Raw genomic sequence first — 24,472 nt, 5'->3', positions numbered from 1 at the left:
GGAGTTTTTCATTAAGAGGAATATCCTTTCCTGCTCACCTTCACCTGGCCAAGTAATGGGTTTTGGCAAAATGTGTTTTGGCTCTTGAGCTCTGATTTCCTGTCTGATATTTTGGAGAGTTTTTATGGGAAACAATATATTTCACAAATGCATTTTAGCAAGAAGATTAGGGAAAGGAGAACATAAAAAATGGGGTGGTGGGGTGTATTTTTTTTTACAAAACCTAGCTGAAAATGCTGAAGCAAATAAAGAACTCTTTAGAGTGGGCAGCAAACAAAGTATTGCAGTCTGCTGTTTTCCTAACAGAAAAGAAAAACTCTGCTTCCTCCTCCCCACTTCAGCACTATATGGACATAATTAATCATGATAAATTCTTGATAACAAGGTGAGCAGAAGGATGGGCAATGGTAGGCAAAGGCTGCTCATGCTAATACAAGAGCTTTTCCAGAGAGAAAACTAGCAGCTGTGGGCTGAGCAGCAGCTGTCTGCCTGAACCATGCACTGACCTTGCATGAATTTCAGTTATGTAATGAACCAAATCTCCTAAAGTAAATGAGCGCCTTTCTCACATCATCAGTGGGGACATGTGAAAACCTTTGAAGACCTACAGCGGGATCTGATTAACCCGACTTGTATTTTTGCATTTCAGCATATAAAACTCTTTTAAAAGCTCCTTTTTCACTCCACTGGTGTTACAGGGAACAAACACATTTGTTTAGAGAACACAGCATGTTATGGGCTGTAAATGTGGGTGCTGATTAGATATGACCTGGCCTCACTTGTCTCCAACAATATCTCATCTGAAGAACCATTTGAAAAAAACAGTTACAAAATTGAGACCATCTGAGAAGCACACGCAGGTTATTCTTTACCTGTTCCTGATTCTGAATACTGGAGTAAAAGGATAGGTACCACATTGCAGGTACCACATTGCTGGTCCCTTTAGCCTCCTGAAAGTTGGGGAGCAGCTGTGCAACCAGTCAGAGCCTTGTTCTCTGCAGGTAATCTGATGCTTAGCCTTAAATATGCCCTAAAGAGCATTACAGGCATTTGGATGTTACAGGAGGGCTGAAGAGTGGCACACTGGAATAATTTGTAATCAATGCAACTTGGATAGTTTCTCCTGAAAAACCATAATCATTTTTGTAAGCAAAATTAATTAAAATAATCTGCATTTCTCATCCATTTCCCTTATTAAAACTCCTCCCAAATTTAATACTTATGAATTTAATGCCTCCATGATTTATCATTTCTCTTTCTGGTTTCTTGTTTAGCTTATACAGAAGCTTTAAACTGAGCTTAATAACTGCGCTTTCTAATCTGAAACTGTGCATTGTGAACTGATGACTGATGGTCTGAATTACCAGCAACTTGTCCTATCTTCTCCCCCAAAACCATTCTTCTGGTTTTCACGAAAATTAATTTTGTTAGGCCAAAGTTTCTTCTCTCTCTACAGATTAATTTTCCAAACAAGTTTTCCTATAACTCTTTACAGTAGTGTGTCTTCTTGTAGAAGAATGTCAGCTTAATTGGGATGACTGCAGAGATTTCCCAATCTGTCATCTGTACCCAGACCACTAAACACCAATTTCTAATATGACAGCCTCCCTGCAGACATCCGTGTTTGGTGCTATAGAATGCCATGGCTCCTAGGATGAGACAAAAGGCCATCATTTTTTAAGACTTTGTGTCTAGACTTTTGGATTTAAGCATATTTGTTCCACTGAAAGGGGAAAGAATTTCTGACTAGAAGTAATCTAATTTTCTAAAATAGCAAGCACCTTTTCTTGTAGCTATAAGAAAGACAAAAAAAGCCTCATTTTCATTTAGGCTCTTAAATGAGGGTTGTTAAGAGCCTGATTCTCCCTGAATATTAATAGGAGGTTGATGCTTTGAAAGTCAGCCCTCTGGATTAAATAAATGGGACCACAGACTATAGAATTAAAAGACTAAAATTTATGTTAAAGTAGCATCTGAAGCCCATTATGGTGTAAAAGAGGACATGGAGTCTGGATTCTTTGGTAGTCTGTATCTTCCATGGTCACTGTGGCATTAATTGACAGGATCAAAGTTAAAACTAATTCCTGCTATTCTGACTTGAGAAATCTTGCGTTCACTTGTTCTTGATATAAATGACTGTAATGTCATCCAGATAAAAGGGTAGCTGGGAAAAGAATATAGGGTTTGTCCACACACATGCACACGTTATACAACTTTTACTATTGCAACTATACAGTTATTTGAGTATTTATATTTTTGCCATGAATGTATGTATTTCTCTATCAGCTAATGGATGTAGCTGTGTTACTCTGCAATGTGGTGCTTCAATTTAAAAAAAAAAAAATCACATTTTCTCATAATTACACTATTAAATATTTCTATATACAAATACTGTCATCTTGATAATGTGGTGTTTTTCAAGCCAACTGTGTATATATTTCATTCTGTAGAGCCAGGTTGTCTGACAGTGAAATCAGTCTGTAGTAAATTAAGCAGAGCACCGTTAATGGACCACCTGCCAATCCCCCCATAAATTTATGAGCAGACAGTCCAGGCCTTCAAGTTCTTAGTAGCAGATCTTCCTGTCATGCAATTGTATTCAATGCAACTGATTCAAAACAGAAGCATTTTAACATTGTTGCGATTAAAGGAAAATGTGTGAAATGTTGTCAACAATATGCAATCCACCTGAAAATGCCTTATTTTCTTATTATTGCCTGAGAATGTTTTTTCTTTAGTAGAAAACAATGAAGAAAAGCAGGGATGTGTTTTTATACATACAAGTTCCTTTAAAATCTGTATGACACACTCAGACAGCAATCATGTAGGTACCATGCCTGTCATTCCCACCTCTATACCAGCCTCAGAACTGTGGGACCATCCCACCACTGAGCCCGCAGGGATCCCTTTTCTAGATGAATAAAACAATGCAGTCTGAGGTGAGAGCACAGGGAATCAAGTTGCATGGAGATAATCTGAAGTGCCAAGCCACAGTAAGAGTTGAGAATTTATGTTTATTGCCAAATTCTAATTTCAAAGAGGATTTTTTGTTTTATATGTGGGGAAAGTACTAGTTTTTCTACATGTTTTATTAAGCAATCAGATTTCTAGAACTTTTTTTGTCATCTTGTGAATTCTGCATAACTGATGCCCTGAAAAGGAGGTGAGACTCCCGGGGAAATGCCTGTTTGTAAAATGGGACATTAGAAAGCCTAATGGGTGAAAGATGTACAGGCAGAAATAAATTGGTTTCCTATAGTTATAATAGCTACTTCCTATCTAATTCAGAGTTTATTACAAAAATTACAGTAAAAGGCTGTTTTTAATGACAAGGTCTCATTGCTGCCAATTTTCAGCTCACTATGGAGACTGATTCAAAATGACTTGCATCCCTACACATGTGTGTACACAGATGGTGAATTACAGATTTAACTCAATGTAGAGGCCAGGTGCTAAAAATACGAGTTTGGGTAAAATGTGGGAGGGAGAACAGAATGAAAAAGACAGACAGCTGCTCATTGTTTTGCCTTGAATAAAGGTAACTCTTAACTGTCCAATGAAGTAAGAGACCAGGCTAGAAAATTGAAAACTTGACAGAGGTAACAGCCTCTTGCAAAGGCCAGAGACATAACAATGCTGAGTACTTTAATAGGAAGATGTCAGGTATTCTCTAGATTTGAGAATTTTTTTCATTATGTGAAACAACATGGTGCTGATACTGCAGATACTGTCCTGGATATTTAAACTGGTGGGATCCTCATCTAACAAGTACTTTTGGACAAGACGAACTTCAATGCCCATGGGGTCAAGGTTTATGTGATCTACATACACAGGATCTAGATTTTCAACCGCCATTTTTGGCACTGATTCCGTCAGAATTAACTCCCCAAGGCTGAGCCAACAGCCTAATGGCAATGGGAAGTTTCTTGTTTTAAGATGCCTTGACCAGACAGAGTAAAATATTAAGGCAGGGTTGTGTTTAAGCTCTGACCATTCTGATTCAATGAGATTTTGCAGCAAGTACAGCCTCATGGTATTACCTTATTCCTAATGAAAAAAAAAAAAAATGCAGGAACTACAGCTTCCATTTCAGGGAAACATCTATGAAGTAAAAAGAGGTCCTTCAACACTTAGCTTACATATGTTTGAGCACAGAAGAAAGCACAACCTTGAAAATGACCCTGAGAAGAAAAAGAATGTGCCATTGCATTTGTAGCCTGCAGACAGAAAGCACATCTCCTGGCAGTGCTGGTGGCCATGAAAACGTTCAGTGACATAGTGCTGAAAGAGCCCTTTCCCTCCTTCTGACCCATCCAAAACCTAGGTAGCTAGTTTGCTAGCTATATGCAGGCTAATATGCAGGGTCCCCAAAAAGCCAGTGGGGAGGCATCTCTGCAGGGCAGTTTCTCTTGTCACAAAATAGTTGCTCTAAGATTGGTGGAGTCAGTCTGTACTTGGCAGTGGTGTTTGCTTCCTGTGCTGAAGGAACCTAAACTACTTTGTTCAGAAAAGAGAAGCAGCTGGGGTTTCATGTGGTCAGTCAGATACACTTCTGAAGAGGTTTAACTCCATGTTGTTGTCAGGCCACCAGTCCTTTGCAAGGGCGTGAAATCTGGTAAAAATTACCTTGGTCAATGTGAAAATGAAATGTCATCACGGAATACTGCAGAGACTGAAATAAACTTGCTTAATGCAGTTAGAATTTTTCTATCAGAACAACTTTTCAAAGTATGACATTGCTTTCCTGACACTGAAATATTTTGTACAATTGCATTTTTTTCAACAAATGACTAAGAAAACACAGGAATTGCCTTTCTACCAGGACAACTGCCCAGTCAGGGATCACTGCTCTACTGAGTCTGTCCTAGACTACCACAGCCATTCAGGCTGCCTCAAGGCTGGACATCTGGGACTTTTAAGGTGCACAATTCCAACATATTCCTGCCATGTTCTAACTTCAGGGCTGGGGAACCCAGAAGTGTACTAGCTCCCACAGAAGACTACTTGGGAAGCTCCTGGGAGCTTAGGGGATTTTCGCTCTCCCTCCATAGACTGAATGGGTCTTAATATCTCAAATTCACTGCAATTGCCACCATTTTTATGTCCAAAGATCTCCATCTGCCCAGTGCAGCTGAGTGAGAGCAGGGAGTCTGGAATTCCCAGGCAATCATGCCACTTAGGCTTTTGTGAACAGTTATTGAATAAAAAACACTTCTTATTTTTTATTCTGTCCCCAAATATTTCCTTTTCAAGTTTTCTCTGTTAACTTTTCTCATATTTGTTCAGAAGAATTTTTCAGAATAAGAATGACATAATCATTTTAAATATTTTAGCCAGCCCTTTGTTATCAAACACAACAAACAAGGTTTTAGAAAAATCACTGAGGAGCAAAATATTCTTTTCACTGTGTACGTATCAGAGGGGTTTTATTTCCCATTTTATTAGTTGAAGTAGTCCAGAGGAAATAAACAAATAGATAATAGCTGTGGAATTTGAGTGAAGTCCTCAAATAGGCTGAATAAAAATATCCTGGCTTATATAAAATAGTCATTAAAAGCTTTAACTGACCACTCAAGATACTCTCATAGTATAATTCCTTTTCTCCTGCTTATACCTCAGTTCCAAGAAATGTTTGTGCTTGTTTTTAATACTTAAATGAGATACTGGAGAGCACTCATCTACTAGTATCTCAGATCAAGGGTCAGAAGCCATATTAAAAAAAAAAAACCAGTTTTTGGATTTAAGACCAGAGTTTTTCAAGTAGAAAAGCTTCATTTAGCAAAACGCCTGCACTTTGGTGAGTCAGAGGAGATTTTAGCCTGTGCCTTCCTTAATCAGGGCAGTGGAGTAGATCAGCAGGTATTGGTCAAGGTGTAGACCTTTCCTTCTATTGCTAGCATAATACACTGGTAGTTTTATTCCCACCTTCCAATTTTTCCTGGTTTTGTGACTATTACTGTTCAGTTAATGATAGTTAAGAGATTGCAAAAGTCCTTGTATGCTCCTTGAAAGCAGGATTTCCAGGGCAGGAGGGCAATATTAACACTTAGATGTGAAAAATCACAAGATACTTCCTAAAGAAGCATCCACTGTAGGTGGTTCCTTCCAAACAGATATACAAGCCCCTTGCTGCTTTATATCTCTTCTGCTCTCTCAAGAGCTGTAATTTCTATAGTTCAGAGGACAATTCCAGTGCAATTGCTCTGAAATGGAAATAAGCCCATGTAGCTGGGCAGTTGAAAACTGTCAAGATAATACTCCATGTAGATGTTCACTGAAGGCATGTGTGAGAGAAAATAGCTCCTTTGAGAGTTTCCATGGCATTTGTTGTCTAGAGGAGAGCATTCAGATCAATTGTCAAAGTTCATGTTTCCCCCATTTGAAAATGATGCAGGTTTTGTCCCTTCCTTGCTACTTACCTTCCCTCCCTCAGCTTTCTCACAGCTGCCCTGAAACCTGCTTGTGGCTCCTTGCAGTTTTCAAGCATTTGCAGCTGGGAGAGAGGAGTGAGAATATGTAAGAGAAACAACCCTGCAGACACCACGGTCTGCAGAAGGAGGAGGAGCAGGTGCTGAAGCAGAGATTCCTCTGCCCATGGTGCAGACCATGGTGAGTCAGGATATGTCCCTGCAGTCCATGGAGGTCCATGGGGGAACAGAGATCCACCTTCAGCCCTTGGGGAACCCCATGTCAGAAAAGAGGGATGCCCAAAGGAGGCTGTGACCCTGTGGGAAGCCCGTACTGGAGCAGGCTCTCATAGCAGGACCTTGTGACCCCATGGAGAGAAGAACCCACACTGGAGCAGGTTTGCTGGCAGGACTTGTGACCCCATGGGGAAGCCAACGTTGGAGCAATCTTCATGGAAGGGACCTACACTGGAGCAGTTCATGAAGAACTGCAGCCCATGGGAAGGACTCACTCACACTGGAAAAATTCATGGAGAATTATCTCCTGTGGAAAGGACCCCATGCTGGAGCAAGGGAAGAGTGTAAGGAGTCCTCACAGGGAAAACATGTGATGAGCTGACACAACCCCTATTCTCTGTCCCCCTGTGCTGCTGGCATGGAAGATTTAGAGAAACATGGATTTGAGCCTGGGAAGAAGGGAGGGGTTGGAGAGGGTATATTATATTTTTTAAATTATTATTTATTTTTCATTATTCCCTTCTGAGTTTTGATTGCCAAGAAATTAAACTAATTTCTCTAAGTCAAGTCTGTTTTGCCCATGACAGTATTTTGTGAGTAATCTCTTCCCTTCCTTATCTCAACCCATGAACCTTTTGTTCTATTTTCTCTCCCCTGCCCAGTTGAGGAGGGGAGTGACAGAGTAGCTTTGATGGGCACCTTCTGTCCAGCCTGAGTTCTGCCCACCATACCCTTTTTTTGCCTCATGGGATATATGCATACTGAGCACCCAGATGTCAGCTATAATATGAGCAATCATTAAGTCCAATGAAACAGAAGTGGGCATGGTGAGACTAGGTTTCATCTCCTAAAAATCTCCCAGCTACCCAGATGAATGCAAGATAGTATAGAAGACAGAAACTAGCTGGAGCATTTGAGGAAAGTGAAAAGTGGTTTCTGAGATCCTTTCTTCTGCTGATGATAATAAATCCAGGGCAAAGAGGACATGGTAATTAGAAGGAAAACACTTCTATCCCAGAAGAAAAATGTGTCTATTCACTCTACTCAGTCACCATGTATTTTGCTCACTGAACTAAAGGGCTCTTTCTGCTCTTACATTCAGAGTGAATATAGCACAGATTGCGCAGTCAGGCACCTCTCACTAGATCCATGTGCCAAACACATGGATTGGGCTGCAGGATTGGAGCCTACAATTGTGAGAGAACCAATAATAGGTTAAACATTAAAACACAAGCTGGTATGGTTTCATAGGAGCATTGTTTAATCAACCATAGGAAATACATGGCGTTCTTTGGGTAACTTGGTAGCTTATGTTGGATCTGGGAGATTTTTGTAGGAGTGGATCTGATAAGATATTACAACATTGGAGGTTACAAGAGGCTTGAGGAGCAAGACTGCCCATCCTGCTCATGCAGCACATCTCAGCAAGGTATTTGTAAACATCCATCAAACACTCCATGCTTGATTAGCATCTTAGTAACATGACTGAGTTACTGGAGGCCTCTAGAAGTTGGACTGATAAGTTATATTGTTGTAATCTTCACTGTCTATGAGTAAGGGTTGTATCTCTGAAGAAGTTCCTCTTTTTTTCTTTCGGCAGGCCTTAATGAGACCTGTGAGCACAGCAGTAACGATGCCTCCAACCACAGCTGCTCCAACCAACCAAGCCCAGATCTGGCGGGCTTGCTGAAGGTAGGGTGTCAAAAAGTCTTGGAAAGACTGAAGAGCTAGAAAAAAACAAACAGAAAAAAAAAGATCCTTTTAGATGATGCAATGTATAGTCACTTTAGGGAAGCCGTATAATAGATAATACTGGAAGGCTGGGTATAAAGAAGAACAGTGGTAGAAATTATCTGAGGGTCATCAATTGTTTTAAACAAATGTCTTCAGCCCTTTTAGCCTGTTTTTCAATCTTCATATTAAAGGCAGGAAGAGAATTCACTGTCTCCAGTGCTCCTTATGGTTTTGTCAAAACATACGACACAAGAAGTTTGATACTGTATGGCCACAAGTCCTGCTAGCTCAGCATCCTATTGGCAACAATAACTGAAGCAGATGCTAGGGAGAGTTTAAGAAAAAGGCCAAGCCTGTTACAAATCCTTTTACAGAATACTTACCCAGCCTCCACAATTTGCAGCTCAGGGATTTCCTGAACCAAACCTGCTATCGTTGTATGTAGTAGTCATTGGAGAACTTTTGTTCCTTGTATCATCTTTTAAAGTTGCTCTTTGAACTTTTATCACAACTTTTTGCAGCAATAAGATCCCTGCCTTAACTACATATTGAATGGGGGAAAAAGCTTCCTTTCACTACTTTTGAACCAGTCCCCTGCTCATTTCATTTGATAGTTCTTGTGTGGGGAGTGTCAGTCGACAATTATTCTCTGGTACTGTCTGCACTAGAAATCCTCCTTCTTTGGTGAATCCAGGGCAGATTCTCACTGTTAGAGAATCAGCTGCCCTTTTGCTTTGTGGTATGAATGTGTGTGTCTGTCTCTCTGTTGTTCTTGCTAGGGCTTAATGAGTTATGACAATCCTGCCATACAGGGCTTTCCTTTCACAATAGAGACTGAAAAGGGACGGGTTCAAAACACACCCAACAACCTGGTTTGACTTTGAAAACTAGGAATGCTTATCTCCTTAGACCAAGGAGTATTTTGACTCCACATCTCCAAATTATGACCTCTAATTGCTATTATTAGCTGTAATTGCTAGCTAGTAGGGAACAAAACAAAACAAAAACAAACAAACAAACAAAAAAGGCACCTCTATGGGCACCTTTTCTGGGAAACACTATGGTGGTTTATTTTTGAATGCTCTTTGTGCATCTGGACTGATTTAGATGTACTCGACCATATTTAGTATAGTATACCCCCACAAAGGCTGTCTACCTGTCGTCTTGCATTTTCACTGATACCCAGAAAAGCAATCCCATATATCTTCTTTGATTGTGGTACTTCCAGGCCTATGCTGTTATATGCTCTTGCTTTGAAAAGATGCTGCCTCCCTGGGTCCTGGGTAAGGGATGGAGCCAGGAATCTGCCTGATTGGGCACAGCCCTCTGACCACTACCCTCTATTAGTATTCCAGGTGGGTAGGGATGAGATTGAAAAAAGAAGTCCCATGGTTCAAAATGGGACTTCAGGATACTGGAACATTTGGTTAAAGGAGCAGGTGTGCAGGTAGTATTCTCCTTGATTCCTTCAGTACTAAGGGAAAATGCTGAAAGGAATAGGAAAATTCAACCGATCAATACACGGCTAAGAGGCTGGTGCCATAAGTGGAATTTGAGTTTTTTTGGCCACAGGGTAGCTTACACATCACCAAGCCTGCTCATGTCAGATGAGGTGCACCTACCTCAGAGGAGGGAAAAGGATCATGGCCCAGGAATTAGTAAGGCTGATTGAGAGGTCTTTAAACTAGGCTCAAAGGGGGAAAGGGGTAAGACCAGGATCACTGGAGATGAGTTTAGGTGTGTCATGCCTGGGGCAAGATACTAAGAAAAAATTTTTCACCGTTAGGGTGGTCAGGCATTGCCCAGGGAGGTGGTAGAATGATTATCCTTGGAGGCGTTTAAGAGATGTTTGTATCTGGTGCTGGGTAATGTGATTTAGTGGTTTAGGGGTTACAGTAGTAGTGCTGGGTACACAGGTGGACTTGATGTTCTTAAAGGTCTCCTCTAACCCTGGTGATTCTATGATTTTGGTTTACAGCACCTTAAAGGTTAAACTATCCTTAGCAGTTGAAGTCTGAATAATTTTTTGAGATGTAATTCAGTTTAGGCTGAGTTTAGACTGAATATAGTTTGTCTCTACAACTCAGTTTTACTTTGGTGAATGTTTGGTGGCTATTTCTCTATCCCTTGCTTTCCAGTTAGTCCAGCTTTGTATTCTGAGATTGCATTTTCAGGAGTCTGTATGTTCAACCTTCTACTTGTAGTCTCATTAGACATATAAGTGCTATACAACAGTAAGAACTACAAAAAATTAGATTCTTGATGTTTCAGAGTGAATTCCAAAAACCTCTGGCTAGGCAGGACACTCTCTCTTTAATCTTTCATTTTTCATGAGGACAGTACCATTAACAGAGTCCTTTTTTATTGTGAATATAAATTAATATTTCTGCTGGACTCAGCTGCTGTAGTGATCATCACCAAAGAAAATTGTTAGAGGAAATATCTTCAGGATAGAATTTTAGAAGTGTGCAATAAATCATACATTAGGCAACATGCTGCTCAACTGAGAAAAAAATCAGAAGTGAAAAGGGTTGGATATCTGTTTCTTAATGAATGCTGTCTGTGCTGTGTAGTGAATGAGGTGAGGGTCTGGGGAAAAAATAGTGTGCAATTAAAGATAATGCACACCTGGAGAGGTGGAGGGTGGGTTGGGCTTAAATAGACTTTATTGCTGGCATACCTTAAATTTGTGTGCTTGAGTTTGTAACTCCAATTTTTTTTTAAACTCCACTCATCTGTGTTTATATTACAAACACGTCCAAATTAGAAACAATACAGTTATTTAAAGGGAATTACAATTATGCTAAAAGGAAATTGATACATAACAGAAACTTGACACTGTTTTAATGTTATGGCAAAAGAGAATTATTAAAGTTCTATTCCTTGCAGAATGTGTCTGGGATATGAGGGTTTTCTAAGTGACATCTCCTTTGGCCTTGGACCATCTCTCTCCTCCATCAATATTAGTTAGGGGTCTGACCTATCTTCTTCCCAATAAAACGTAATGTCACATTTCATGTCAGGCCCTTTTCGAAAAACTAAATCTGTTTTATTATATCATGATAATCAATCATACATGTCCTCTTGCTTTCAGCCTCAGTCTATACTGGTTTTGTAATTAGCTCAAAGCCAAAAGCCACCTTCTGGCATCTACTGCCTGTTTCTTTTTGCTTCACAAAAGAGTTTGGCATCACTATCATAAAGTTGCCATGGCAACTCTTCGATGTCAAGGGATAGAATAACACCCTGTGATCTGTTAATCTGAGACTCTAACACAACAGTAAACCTTTGACTGTACTGGCTGCTCAACCAAAATCTTGGAAATTGCCTTTTCAAGTAGTCCATCATCATCATGATTCTTTACCTGTGCAAGGCCCAAAAGTGCAACAGCTGTGTTTGCTGATGACTACCTGGGAAAAGTGTCAAGGGAGTTGGGAGCAAGGGGACAACATATAGCTGTTTTATTAGGAAACACTGGCCGATACCAATCCCATTCCTTTTATATCCGTGTTTAGGATAGTCCTCCCTGGAAATGGCCATGAACATTATGTCAGTATGTTCAGGACAAAACAAAAGGAAGCCAGGTTGAGCTGCTGCTTGATAGCTACCCTCCCATTACTGACAAAAACAAATATCTCCCCTTTTTTCTTTCTTTGATGGGAAATTAGCAGTGATTAACCTCAGCTGTGGTCTTAGCATTCATCTCTTAGCATGTTCTTGCTTCTCAAAGTGTGTTATTTCTAGGAAACAACAACAACAACAAACTTCCTAGTCTTAATAAATCAGATTGCTCTTTTTTAGTGTAATTTAAAAATGCCAGGCAGTCTATTTCATGTGAGTTGATGAATGCCATTGAGAGGGTAGTACACCACAACAGTGTAATTTTAAGGTGAAGCAATGTGTGTCTCCTGTAATTAGAGTAATAATGTGGATTTTGAATGACGATTGAGGAAACATACTATGGCAAATCTATCTTTTTGTGGTAATGTAAAAGCATATTATTGATATAATAGATCCCAAAGATTAAAAATCCTAATAATTAAACTTTAGGAAAAATTTTTATATATTTTAGATATTCCTTCTATGTAAACTGCAGGATGGCAAAGTCTTTCTATGGTTAATTCCACAAATAAGAAATAAAAACTCTGGCCAACCAAGACATAAACATAGAAAAATTCTATAATTTATCTATTGCCATAGTCCCATTGATATTTTTGCAGTCTTACTATTGCATTTGACACCCATTTCTATTCCTAACTTGCATAGTTAATAGACATTAGGTTTTAAAGCAAACCTTGAGGCAGTACAAACATTTCTACCACTTTTAGCTTGCAATTTTTTTCTTATTCTAGTGAGCAAGTTAATTTCTACCATTTGTTGTGTGTTTGTGTTTTACTGGTTTTGTCCCTCTGGGAGTTCAAAGGCAATACAACTGAGACTTCCACAACCAAAACTAGGAAGATTTTCTGGGGAAAAGTCAAGACTGCGTCTGCAAATTTATCTGTTTTAATTTCTGAAAGAAGGAAAAAATATAGAAAAGGCTTAGTCCAGTCTCTGAAATATAAGCTCTTAGAATAGCTCTTGACAGAGTTAATTGTTTTGACAGCTGTTGCTAGGTGGTGCCGTTAGTCTTCCAAATCTTTTTTATTGATGCTAGCTAGTGTTCGTTTTCAGTAAGCTGGGTGAGTTGCAGTAGTTTTACAGCTCACAGTTCTCATGTCAGGGAAAGCTGGGTGTCTGCTTTGGCTTCTGTTCAGAGCAGCTCCCCAGTAACTACACTCTGGCATGTGCCTTTGATTCCTGAGGGATGGATTTCCATAAACACTGTTTGTGATCACTTCTGTTTCAGCACTGTGGTACATGTAGAAATAAATGAAGCTGCAATTAAAATCACATACTGTCACACATTGATTTACTTTGGAGTTGAAAGCAGAGCTTCCAGGCATCAGTTTTTCCTCAAGGACACAACAACAATATAATTTAGCATTAAAATGCCATTTTGTCATTGAATTCTTTCCAAGTTTTATTTTTATGTAACCAGTCTCATGCTCTGTGTAATCCTGCTTCATATCTCCTGAGTTGCTGGTACTGTAACTCAAAATGGCTGTGGAGTCACAGAATCATCCAGATTGGAAGAGATCTTCAAGACCATCTAGTCCAACTGTTAGCCCAGCACCACCATAATCACCCCTAAAGCATTTTCTTTAAAAGCAAACAAACCAGGTCTTGAGAACAGCATAGAATCAGACCTTGTATGCTCATTCCTCACTCTATATTGTCCTCTTCCTTTGCCTTTCCGCTTCTTCCTCATTTGGAAGATCTGTAGAAATGCTGCCTGTTCTTGAATACCCAGATCTTCGCTAATTATTTTTTTCCCTTTGTAATTTTCCCCTATTTGTCTAGTATCTTGGTTATACTACCAAAGCAATTATACTGGAGAGCTGCAGATTTCTTTCATTACACATAAGATAGTCAAAAAATGAGTTTTCTGGATGACTGTAAAAAATACAAGCTAGATTTTTACAAAATGTGGACTAACAAGCTAAATGCACGATTGGACAGTTTATCAAGTTTGCAGTAAACACATACTGGCATTAGTAGATGCCCTGAGACCTGATATTCTTTTGATAAGGACAAAAATCAAGTTATGACAATTCTAGAGACGCTAAAAAGTCCCTGATGATATTGCTATATCATTATTGGACTTTCAGTTCGTAATTGCCTTTTAACTGAAGGGACAAGTTCACAGAACATTTTCTGCCTCAAACAGGAAAAGCAAACATGCCGGTAACCTACCTGTTCAGTGGCCAGTTCTCTGCAAGGATAACTGTATCCCTCATTACAGGTAGTTTTTGGCAGTGTTGAACATAAGAGATGCGTCTGATCATTCCGATGGCTCAGTTCTATAAATTTTTGGGCCAAAGTATCTGAGCAATCTCAGTTCAAGGCACCATTTTGTCTTTAAGAGAACTGAACTCTTCCTTTGAACAATAAAGGGGCACTACTCAAAAGAAACTGTAAATTCCACCACTATAGATCTACTGTGGCGTGATGTACCTGAGGTTCCCCATCAGCTACAGCCCCAAGGGCCTCTGTCCTTGCTTAGCTCAAGGATAGCCAGGAAGCCCAAGTAAAAAGTACCTTTAAACAGCACAAAACTAATTTGTTTGAAATAAACATAATGAATTATTAAGTTGTGTTCATATAAATAACCATAGGACAAGAAAAAGGTTAATGGATCACCATTTTAAGTATTGCACAGACCTTGTGTTGGTCTTTGGTGCTGCAGTGAATTTTACTGTGGGTATTTAAAAGATCAGATTATATTCCAGAAAGAGGGTTTTGAATCTGCATTCCTTCAAACCAGAAACCTGAAAATCCTACTCGTTCCCGTTTGTGCTGCACTGTAACAGCTGAGCTGGGCAAATGGCACGATCGAAATCCAGCACTTTTTCTCTCCAGTTCTGATCACCAGCTGACCATCTGAGTCAGATTCTGCTCTTACGAGGCTAGGATGGATAACATTAATATCAATGACTGATTTTTGGTTGGATTTTTTCTAATAGTATCATATGGATCCTGTATAAGACCAGAAATGTGAAAACAAGAAGGTACAATTTGGGACTACATGCAGGAAAAAATCTGGAACAAAAGGATTTTTAATATTCTCATTTGACAGTCATATTCCACTTTATAGGCAACAAATTTTACATTTTACATTTACCTAAAATTATAATATTACCTGGTTCTTGCAGATACTCATAGTCATACCCCAGCTCTCTTGAGGATTTAAAAAATTCTCCATTTCTGTAAAGAGGAATGAAGGGGACCATGTAATTTTCTCGATTGTGCCCAATTGGTGCATTGGCTGCTGGGTAAACTTCTAGCATGGGCCTGTGTCTTCTTAACCATTGTTCAAAAATGCTGTGGAAGACAAAGCACATCAATCAATGATGGAGATCAGCAGAAATTTTCTTCTTGAAAACTAAAAAATGTGAAGATTTTCTTTTGGGGTTTTTTATGAATCCTGGGGATAGAGTTGCATGCAATGTCTTGTTTTTATGTGTGTGTAATGCTTTCCAAATTCGGAGTTATCCACTTCTGTGCTGAGTTCCTATGCAAGCCTACAAAAAGCAAAGGCCTGCAGTGCTGCAGAGAGGCTGAATATGCTTTTAAATTCCATAAATGTAAATCATTCTGTTGCTGTGACCTGACTGCAATCTCTGCTCAGCAATTCACATGGTTGTGAGAGATAGAAAGAAATTGATTAAAGACCTCAGTCATTCCTCCTCACTCTCAGAAACATTTGTAGCTGATTGTGAATGGTCCTGTTTTCATCTGCTCTGTCCTGTTCCCCTTCCTTCAATTTCTTACCAAGAATTTTCAGACTTGCCTTTAAGTATGGTCACACCATGGCTGGTTGGACATCACTTAGAGAGTGGAAAGACCTGAGGTAGAAGGTACAAGCTATGTGAGTCCAAAAACTTGGCAGGTCAGTTGTCAGTTAAGTGTCTTTCTCCAGAATTAGCTTCTTCACTGACCTTAGTGTCTGCACTCTTGTTTAGCATATTCTCACTCCTCTCTCCCAGTACTGTTGGGCAGCTTTTTTTTACCATCTTCTTAAATATGTGATCCCAGAGGTCTACTGAGGTCACTGATGGGCTCAGCTTTGGCCAGAAGCCCGTCTATCTTGCAGCCAGCTGGAACAAGTGCTGTCCTTCTGACACTTTCTAACAGAAGCCACGCCTGTAGCCCCCTAACTACCAAAACCTCACCATGTAAACCCACTAGAAGCTGTTACCCACATCCTGTCCATCCTCAACTGCACCTTTCCAATTTTCTCTTGCAGTTTGTCCCATTATCTGTGTGTCAGAGCAGGGCTGTATGTCTGATCTTCAACTTGGAGGCAGAAAGCTTAAAGGCTGCAGTATGGGAAGAGTTCATATTGACATTTTCAAGTCAACTATTGGATGCATTTGGAAAGCAAAACTAAGAACTTTCCAAGACACTCTCAGTTCTCCTCCCTGTGTCTGAGCTTTTTTCCTGCTCAACTCTTCTCTTTCTTTCAATCCTCAAATCCTTTACCTGATCCCTTTGTGTTTGTTCACCTGAATGTGCCAGGTTGGAATAGGGGAGGTGGAAAAATGGTGCAGGACAAGCAGATGCAGGTATCTTTTAAATGAGGAAAGAGGACCTAATACTCAATCAGAACATACTGGTAGGAGGCGAATATAAACATCAAGCTTAGGGAGCGGTCACTTGGTTCATTTATCAGTTATGAGGGATAGAAACGATCTAAAGAGATAAGTAAATTGCACTTTAATTGAGATCTTAGCTCAACTGTTGCCACTCCCCAGCACTGACTGGAGGACAGGGACTTCCCTCCCTCCCCTTCTAATTAGACTGTTCAGAAAATCAAATTATCTCAGAAACAGAGACTCTAAATGCACAGTGCTCAGGAGTATCAGGATCTCTGCAAGTTATCCAAGAATTCTGCTGGTAGATTTTATTCTTGTTTTGGGGCATAAATCCAGAAGTTTTTATGATAACCCCACCACATTAAAGCCCTCTCACACTCATAAAAATAGAGATAGGGCCAAAATCTTGGTCCTTTTTTTAGAATAAAAAAAAATCATTTATGTAAACATCACTATGATCATACACCTTGTCAACTCTTAACAATGCAGGTATTACTTTTGATTAAAATCTTTATATGTGGCTCTCTTCTTCAGTTACTTCATCAACACTTTCTAGAAAGGCTCTCATCTGAGTAATGTTTAGCTGAAGCTTTCAGATGGATAAATTTATATAGTATCAAGGCTTCAGCTGCAGTTATTACAAGAAAGTTTGCACAGAAACTCTGTAATCTTTGGAGAATATAATGAAGAAATTAATATTTAATCATTAAAAACACGTAGACTATAAAGGAGTAATTTAGCTTGAGGAGGGGTGGTGTGTGGGGGAGTGCACTCCAATCTTTTCCCTGCCTGGCTTTTACTCATGCCTTGGGTAAGATGCTCTGACTATTAGTGCCTTATTTTCCCAGCAGTCGCAAATAGGAGCTGAGATAACTCTTCTCTGCAGCATAAGGTTGTTAGAGGTATGGAGATACTTTTGTTGTGGGAACGTGGTAATAATTTAAGGCGGCGGCAGAGATAGGAGTTGGATCAGGTTTTTAAAGTCTGGTGATGATCCATACCCTAACTTTGGAATGCTCAATCTGAGGTACTTCCTGGGTCCTGATTTTTAGAAGATGCTGAGCAGTCACATTCTGAAAATCCAGAGGGCTGATGAGCACAAGATTCGGAGCTAAAAGTCGTCATTTGCCTGAAATAGCTTTGCATGACATGCCCTGAAATGCAGCATCATCTCTGGATGAGTTAAGTATTGCTGTTGCATAAGCGCTTTCAATAAAAATCCTTAGACCAGTAATCTTTCAAGCAGAATGCAAATGCAAAGCATTTCCATGGAAATGAACATATGTACTTTTGGATCCCTCCTTTTGGATTCCTTCATTTGCAGTGTGGTTCCCACATTAGGTATCGAGCTTTTTGTAGCAGTAACAGGAGCATTGAATTGCTTGCTCTGGCAGCTGATCTTTACATTTAAGTAAGATAGTATGCCTCTAAGTACTTACATGATGAGTTGTGCTGATGCACAAGATACATTGCACAATTCACTGAGTGGTTTGGGAACAGTTCTCTCTGTTAACCAGCATAAAACCGTATCATCTTGACTGAAATCTGTTTCATCAAACATATCTGTATGCCACCGTAGAAATCTCAGAAACATCCTTTAAGGCTTTAAGAGTCACATTTTCCATTACTCTGTCCTGTGCATTTATATTGTACTTGGGGTTTTTTTCTGACACTTTGAAAGATTAGGATCTTATTCTGCTTGATAATAAAGTGATTGGGTGAAGTTACATTTGTTATTTCAATGTAAAGGCTTGTTCCCAGCTTGTTAAGTAAGATGGACTCAAAACACATTTTTTTTTCTTGTTAAGATAATGCATGATGCTCTGTATTTTCAGGATATTCGTGGGTTTTTTAATTTTACTTGAGAAAACTGACAGATTTAGTATATCAATAGTATTTTTTACATCTTCATTTGCTTTTAAGGGGGGCATTGCCATTTCCCTGCCTTACTCATATTTTGTAAGAAAAGTTATGCAAGAGGAACCTTGCCCTTGCTTTTCAAGAACAGTTTCTGAGGTCAGTGGAGAAAGAAAACTCCTAATTGCATTCAGCTGGGAAGAAAAGTCCATGGAGAGGGAACAATTTAAGCTGTGTTTCTGTTGGTGAAGTACAAATAGTTCTTGTTGTACACTATAAACCACTTCATATCAGAGTTACATTTTATGACTCCCCAACCAAGACTGTTAACTTCTTTCATACATTTTTAAGGAAAACTGAAATCCTGAAATAGCCTATGGCTTTTGCTGTCAGCCAGGTAGTGACATTGGCACTACCCCATCCTTGGGGACTTGTCTTAGCGGAAACGATTTGAGCCAAAAAAAAATGTATATCTGGAGTACTCTGACCACTGAGTCATACACTGTAGGGTACATTTTTTCTTTAAATAAGATGTTGTCTCCAGGCCTGTCTACATTTAAGGAAGTTAGCATCAAATATTTCCTCCTTTATGCAGTGCTATACTTTCCTATAGGTAAAGAGAACACATCTGAAAAGCTATGATGGATCACTGGCAATTCTTTCATGTGCCTTGGTCTACAGAGACAGTTGTTTTATCCAATAAGAGGCATGTCATTTCCATGACAAAGAGAAATCAGTGCTTACGTCATCAGATGTTGATCCACTTACAGTAGAAAACATTTTTTCTTTTCTTCCTTAAAAGCAGCGATGTAAGTTATTTTGTTTCAACATTTTGAAAAATATGTACTTGTTTCCTATTCTTTTTTCAGTAGCTACAACCTCGGAAGAGCTTAGGGCTGCAGAACTAAAGCTACATGCAGAGAGACAAAATGCTGATGTAATTAGTCGTTCCCTTCATGGAGCGACAAAATTTCTGGTAGAAAAGTCAGATCCGTGGTACAGTAGGAGACTTGAATACCCTAAAATTGTTGGTTATCTTGGCAAACCTCTGCTCTCATGTTCTCTTCAAATAAACCTCTGCCTCCTTCCCTGGACTTGAGAGAGCCTAACAAAGCAGGACCATGAATTCAAGGACATCTTAAGGGCCATTTTATTCCATGTTGCCTCCCTGTCTTGACATAATTTCACTAGGGGTGACAAATAAGATATCTAAAGACTTAGGTCAGGGCTCTACTATATACATTCTCCATGCTAATTCTGCACAAAAAAAAGTACTGGACAGAAGTTCAGTGAGAAAGAGATGAGTCTGTCTGGCTCCTACAGAATCCTGGCAGGTTACTTTCTTCCTCAGCATGTAGACAAGGAGAACAAGCAAATAAGTATAGCTAATTTGTATAGGTGGAAGTGATATTTTCTAGAGACTGAGACTTTTTTAACATTGCAATTCCAGCTAGACTGGCATCATCTGGGAGATGCTGGCAGTGCTAAAGAGAGCAGATGGAATGTGAGCATGGTGGGGAAGATGAGGTGTATAAAGGAAAGGAGAGAAGAGCTAACCAAAAGTTGTCATGAATTTTATTTGGACAATGGAAATGGAGAGAACCCAAACTGGGATTGGCAGAAATAAACCATATATTAACCATAAATCCTCCAGGGTAACAGCTCTAACTAGAAGGGTCACAGGCAATCAAAGCTTAAGAAATGGAAATTAACTAAATTAAGTAGAGATTAGTCTCCTGATGGCCCTAATGCCCTCGTATTTCTTCAGCAGCAAGCAAAAGTGACTTGGAAGAGGTAGCTTTTATTTAAAGGCCTTGGGCAGATTAAAAAATGATTCTATCTTGATTAGGACAAAGACTGTTTTCATTTGGAAGACTTCTTCCTTCCCTTGAAGAAATCAAAGTGCCCAAATGGAATGTCCCAAATAAGAGGCCAAGGAACTGAAAGATATAGGAGACTAATTTGAATTTTGAAGGATGCCCTGTCTCACATTTGGCACTCCAAGAAGCTCAGTCTCTTGAAATTGCACTTCCAAAATAGAAATTATTTTGTAGTGGGTGTAATATTAAAGTAATTACTAGATTATGATAATCAATACTCTATCCAAAGATTATTTTTGTGGTAAGAAGTAGAATTTTAATATTGTAGAATGGGTTGGATTTAGGCAAATCCTGACCAAAATATGGCTTGAGTTTGTATTTAAACATGGGAAAAATTGATCCAGGGACATGATAAATTCACTATCACTTAAACCATCTGATTTAGTCAAAAGCCACATGCTTGATGCAGAATAGCCAAGGGAGATCATCTGATCAGAAAGACTCCTAACAAATCATAAAGGCAAAGAATATTCTTCCTGCATATTGGAGAAATTTTAGAGAGTCTGAAGGCCCTATTTTACTCTAGAGAAAATAGGCACAGAGTACAAATGACTTGCCTAAGTTCATACTATACATGCTGTAATGGAGTGGGACCTCAGCTATGGGGCCAGTTTATGCCTACCAAACTCTGGTACCTGTTGTAGTTAGGCTATATCATCACAAAGCACGGAGTCTCAATTTTATTTAAAATTTTTTGCTATACATCCGTATACAGGTCATTGTAACTATTGATGAGCTTAATACTTGTGTGTACCAGCTCTAATCAGTCCAGAGAACAGGTGTGTGGTAAAGACTTATAAAGACGCCCATCAGGTACGCTGACGATTGGGCAGTTTGAATTTTCATTCAGGGGACATATACTTTGCTTTTGCAAAAAGTTTTTGTGTGGTACAGTGCTTTTACAGAGAAAATTAAAGCCATCTATAAAAGACATGGATATATCACTTCCATTTAATTGCCTATAAATAGACTCAAATATTTTCCTTGTCCTGCTCTGTGCATACCAGGTTATACAAAATGAAATGAAATGAACCTTAGTAGAAAATTAATTAAAAAAACCCCAAGCAAACAACACCACCTTGGTCTGGTGGGAAAATAGGATTGAATTGAGGATGATTAAAAAATAGCCACATATATATATTTCTGAATTCATATTATTTTATGAATAATATATGCAGTGGGATTATAGCTAATGAAAGGATGAGTCAAGAAATAAATGGGTTTATGTTGCCAGTGGGAAATATCAAGCAGAGTATAAAAACACTGCCGTATATAGGCTGTATTTCTTTATGTTGTTCCAGATAGTATTGTGTTCTGAAAAAAGGTGCTGCCTGCAGGAAGGAAATCTTAAAATCTAGAAAAAGTAGGGTAAAACAGTAAGAGTAGTTATTTTCTTTATCATGTACAAAGTGTCCCTTCTAAGGGCCTTCTCCTGACAGTGTGCTTCCACAGTTGTGATTAGAGGTACATTTAACTGATTGAGTGTAAGAAGAGAACACTTATCATAAATATCTGTTACTAAAGATTTCCTTGTATTGAGCCACCTCAGAGACACTGACTCATAGAGTAAACCTAATTGTCCCTTCACTAAGATTTAATAGGAGAAGTTTAATCTAGTGTGTTTTACCTTGTAATTAAGGACAGCTGGACAGAGGGAAAGGGGGAAGATGAGGGTTCAGAATTCCTCTTCCCTCACAACCAAGAACGTGTCACACTGCAGATATGCCGAGTGGGATTACAGTCCCCTTCAGGGGAAGGTTCACGATCACTGGGGCCGGAGCATCGGAGAGGACAAAATACAGTTTTCCTCCTGCCTCCTGCTTACTTGTCCTGACTTTCCTTGTAAGCATTTGCAGAACTGTGCCATAAGCAGGATTAAAGGAACTAATTTGGTTTCAAACCAAACATCTCATTTGTTTTCATTTGTTCTGGTATATCTGAGGTAAGATAAAGCCACGGACCTGATTCATTATGCTTTTGCATGATGGCTAGTACCAACACACTGAGTGCCCCTGGTGGTGCAGTGGCTAAACCACAGCGTTGTCAACGCTGAGATCTGGGTTCGATTCCTGGTTAGGACACTCCCCGGGCAGATGGAGCTCGTTAGCCCATAAGGCAATCCATTTACGTCCTGAGGACCTCGCTGCCACCGTCCAAGCTCGCTTGGCCCCGGCAGATGAACCTCAGGATTAAAGGGTGGGCTCAGTTCCGCGCACACTGTGTCTCACCTAAAAAATCCAATGCGCAGGCTGGAAAGTGGAAAGACCTTCCCCGGTTCTTCGTTCGCAAAGAGACTGGCCGGTTCGGGGTTAGTACCAACACAAGAGAAGAACAGACTTGAACACCTCTGGGTTGCACTAATTGCTGAGCAAGACTTTTTCTTATTCCTAAGCTATGTACCAGGTTAAGCTGACTTAAAGCAACAATGAAACTGTACCCTTTGCTTCTCAGTAACCTGATAAACTCATGCCTCAGCTAAGCCTGCGCTCAGGACTAATCATTCAGCTGCTAGACAGCCACTTTGTAAGCTGCTAATATCTTATCTCGTTCAAATCTGAAGCCCTGTCACTAGTTGTGTCAGGTTTGACAAAAAAACTTTCATTCCTCATCTAGAGTTGTGAGACAGGCTAGATCAGACTGACTATGGCAGAAGGAAGACAGAACATTGTTGCTTAAAGCTCATTTATACAATTTATTTCAGTATTATGAGATCTGACATTCTGTAGAAATCTGGCAAGCAACATGTATTTGCATTTGGAAAGAAAAGGAAAAGGAAACAAATTGAGGAAAGCTGAAATACCAGCCCAAGGACTGTGATTACACAGTAGTCATCACTTAAAAAGTTGGCAGTAGTCAGCTTGTATTGCAAAGTCACCTCAGGTAATTCCCATCCCAAGCATTTCAGAGAAACATCAGTGCTTCAGTCCTGGAAGAGCTGCTGATGCTGAGGTTGGAAAGTCAAGATGATGTGCTGTTTGCCAATGTATGCAGTTATATTGCAGTATTCTTTTCTTTTTGTTTTAGGTTGGCTAAAAACACTATAGGGACTCTCAGGCAGGTTGTAAATAAATTACACTATCATAATGCAAGTGTCTGATTAAAAATTAGGATGCTGCCCTCAATTATTGTGGAAGCCCATCCAAGGCCTCAGAGGCTGTGTCCTCTGCTGGTGAATCACTGTTGAGGACTGCCCTGGGTTACAGTGCTTACTCTGTCTAGTCTAGCCCCAGCTGCTGTGGAACATCCAGGGGTTACCATTATCAATTCCAAGCTGCAGCATGCAGCAAGCATCCTTGGACATCCTTTGGAATCGAAACTTCCCCTGACATAGCTCCATGCCGTTTATGAACATTTTTAATGTTCCCTCTGCCAACGTGATTTAGAGCAGTTTTCCCTCTTACCTATAAAAGACTCTCAACATGTCTATAGGATTAAGGGAAAAGAAGGGTCTTAAGGCTTTCCATCTGAAACTTTTCCTTTTTATGTTAAACAACTTGAGCATTCATAGCCATTTGGAGAAGATGCAGTTGGACCTCTGATTGCTGCTTTGCATGCTCATTTGAGTGCAGAGGGCTATGTAACTTCCAGTCATTGCTCCAACAATCATGTACTGCTCCAAGTGTTTTTCTTCTAGAATGAGGAAAGCAGCTCCTCAAGCCTCTATTGAGAAAAGAAGATGTTCAAGCAATGGAGTCCTGCAGAGGATTCAGGTAAAATCCTGAGCAGAGACAACTGCCGGTGATGTAGAACCAAAGGCAGCTCCTCTCTCAGAGAGGGTTGCTGAAGTCCTGCAGTTCTGTTCCCTATTTGCTGCTCTAATTTCCTTTAGTAGCATTGCAAAGTGCTTAACCTTTCTCAGGAAACTCATATAGCTACTTGGGGCTTCAACTCTGTTGCATTTAAGTCTGGGGCACAGCTCCCATGCCACAAAGCCTAACAAGCTCTGCAATCTTGTAACCTACTTTCCCAGTAAATGAGCCTTACACAAATATTGTTTTTTGCCTTTTCAGAAAACTGTGTAGGATGAAACAACAAGCATTGAGCCCAACTTAAGTTTGATCAGTTGCTGTTAGATTACAACATAAAGAGCTTTATTTTTACTGAGAAGGAGAAAATGGATAAGTTAAGCATGACACTAAAGACAAGAGCTGATTGTTGG

General features: G+C 39.6%; 1 protein-coding gene across 1 annotated transcript in view; it reads right to left on the bottom strand.

Annotated features, from left to right (window-relative positions):
• Positions 1–7,887: 7,887 nt before the first annotated feature.
• Positions 7,888–24,472, bottom strand: part of TYR (tyrosinase) — a 45,608-nt gene continuing 29,023 nt past the window's right edge. Inside the window, exons 4-5 of the mRNA XM_027895829.1 lie at positions 15,121–15,302; positions 7,888–8,371 (exon numbers count right to left, since the gene is read on the bottom strand). Coding sequence (XP_027751630.1) covers positions 8,148–8,371; positions 15,121–15,302 — 406 coding nt within the window. The 3' untranslated portion in view covers positions 7,888–8,147. The remainder of the gene's footprint in view (positions 8,372–15,120; positions 15,303–24,472) is intronic.

The sequence above is a fragment of the Empidonax traillii genome, unplaced genomic scaffold (assembly GCF_003031625.1).
Source record: "Empidonax traillii isolate 1590-97213 ecotype Southwest subspecies unplaced genomic scaffold, ASM303162v1 scaffold471:size1368335, whole genome shotgun sequence".
NCBI classification, from domain to species: Eukaryota; Metazoa; Chordata; class Aves; order Passeriformes; family Tyrannidae; genus Empidonax; species Empidonax traillii.
The sequence above is the reverse complement of the archived record's forward strand: the minus strand, read 5'-3'. Positions and strand labels throughout refer to the sequence as shown.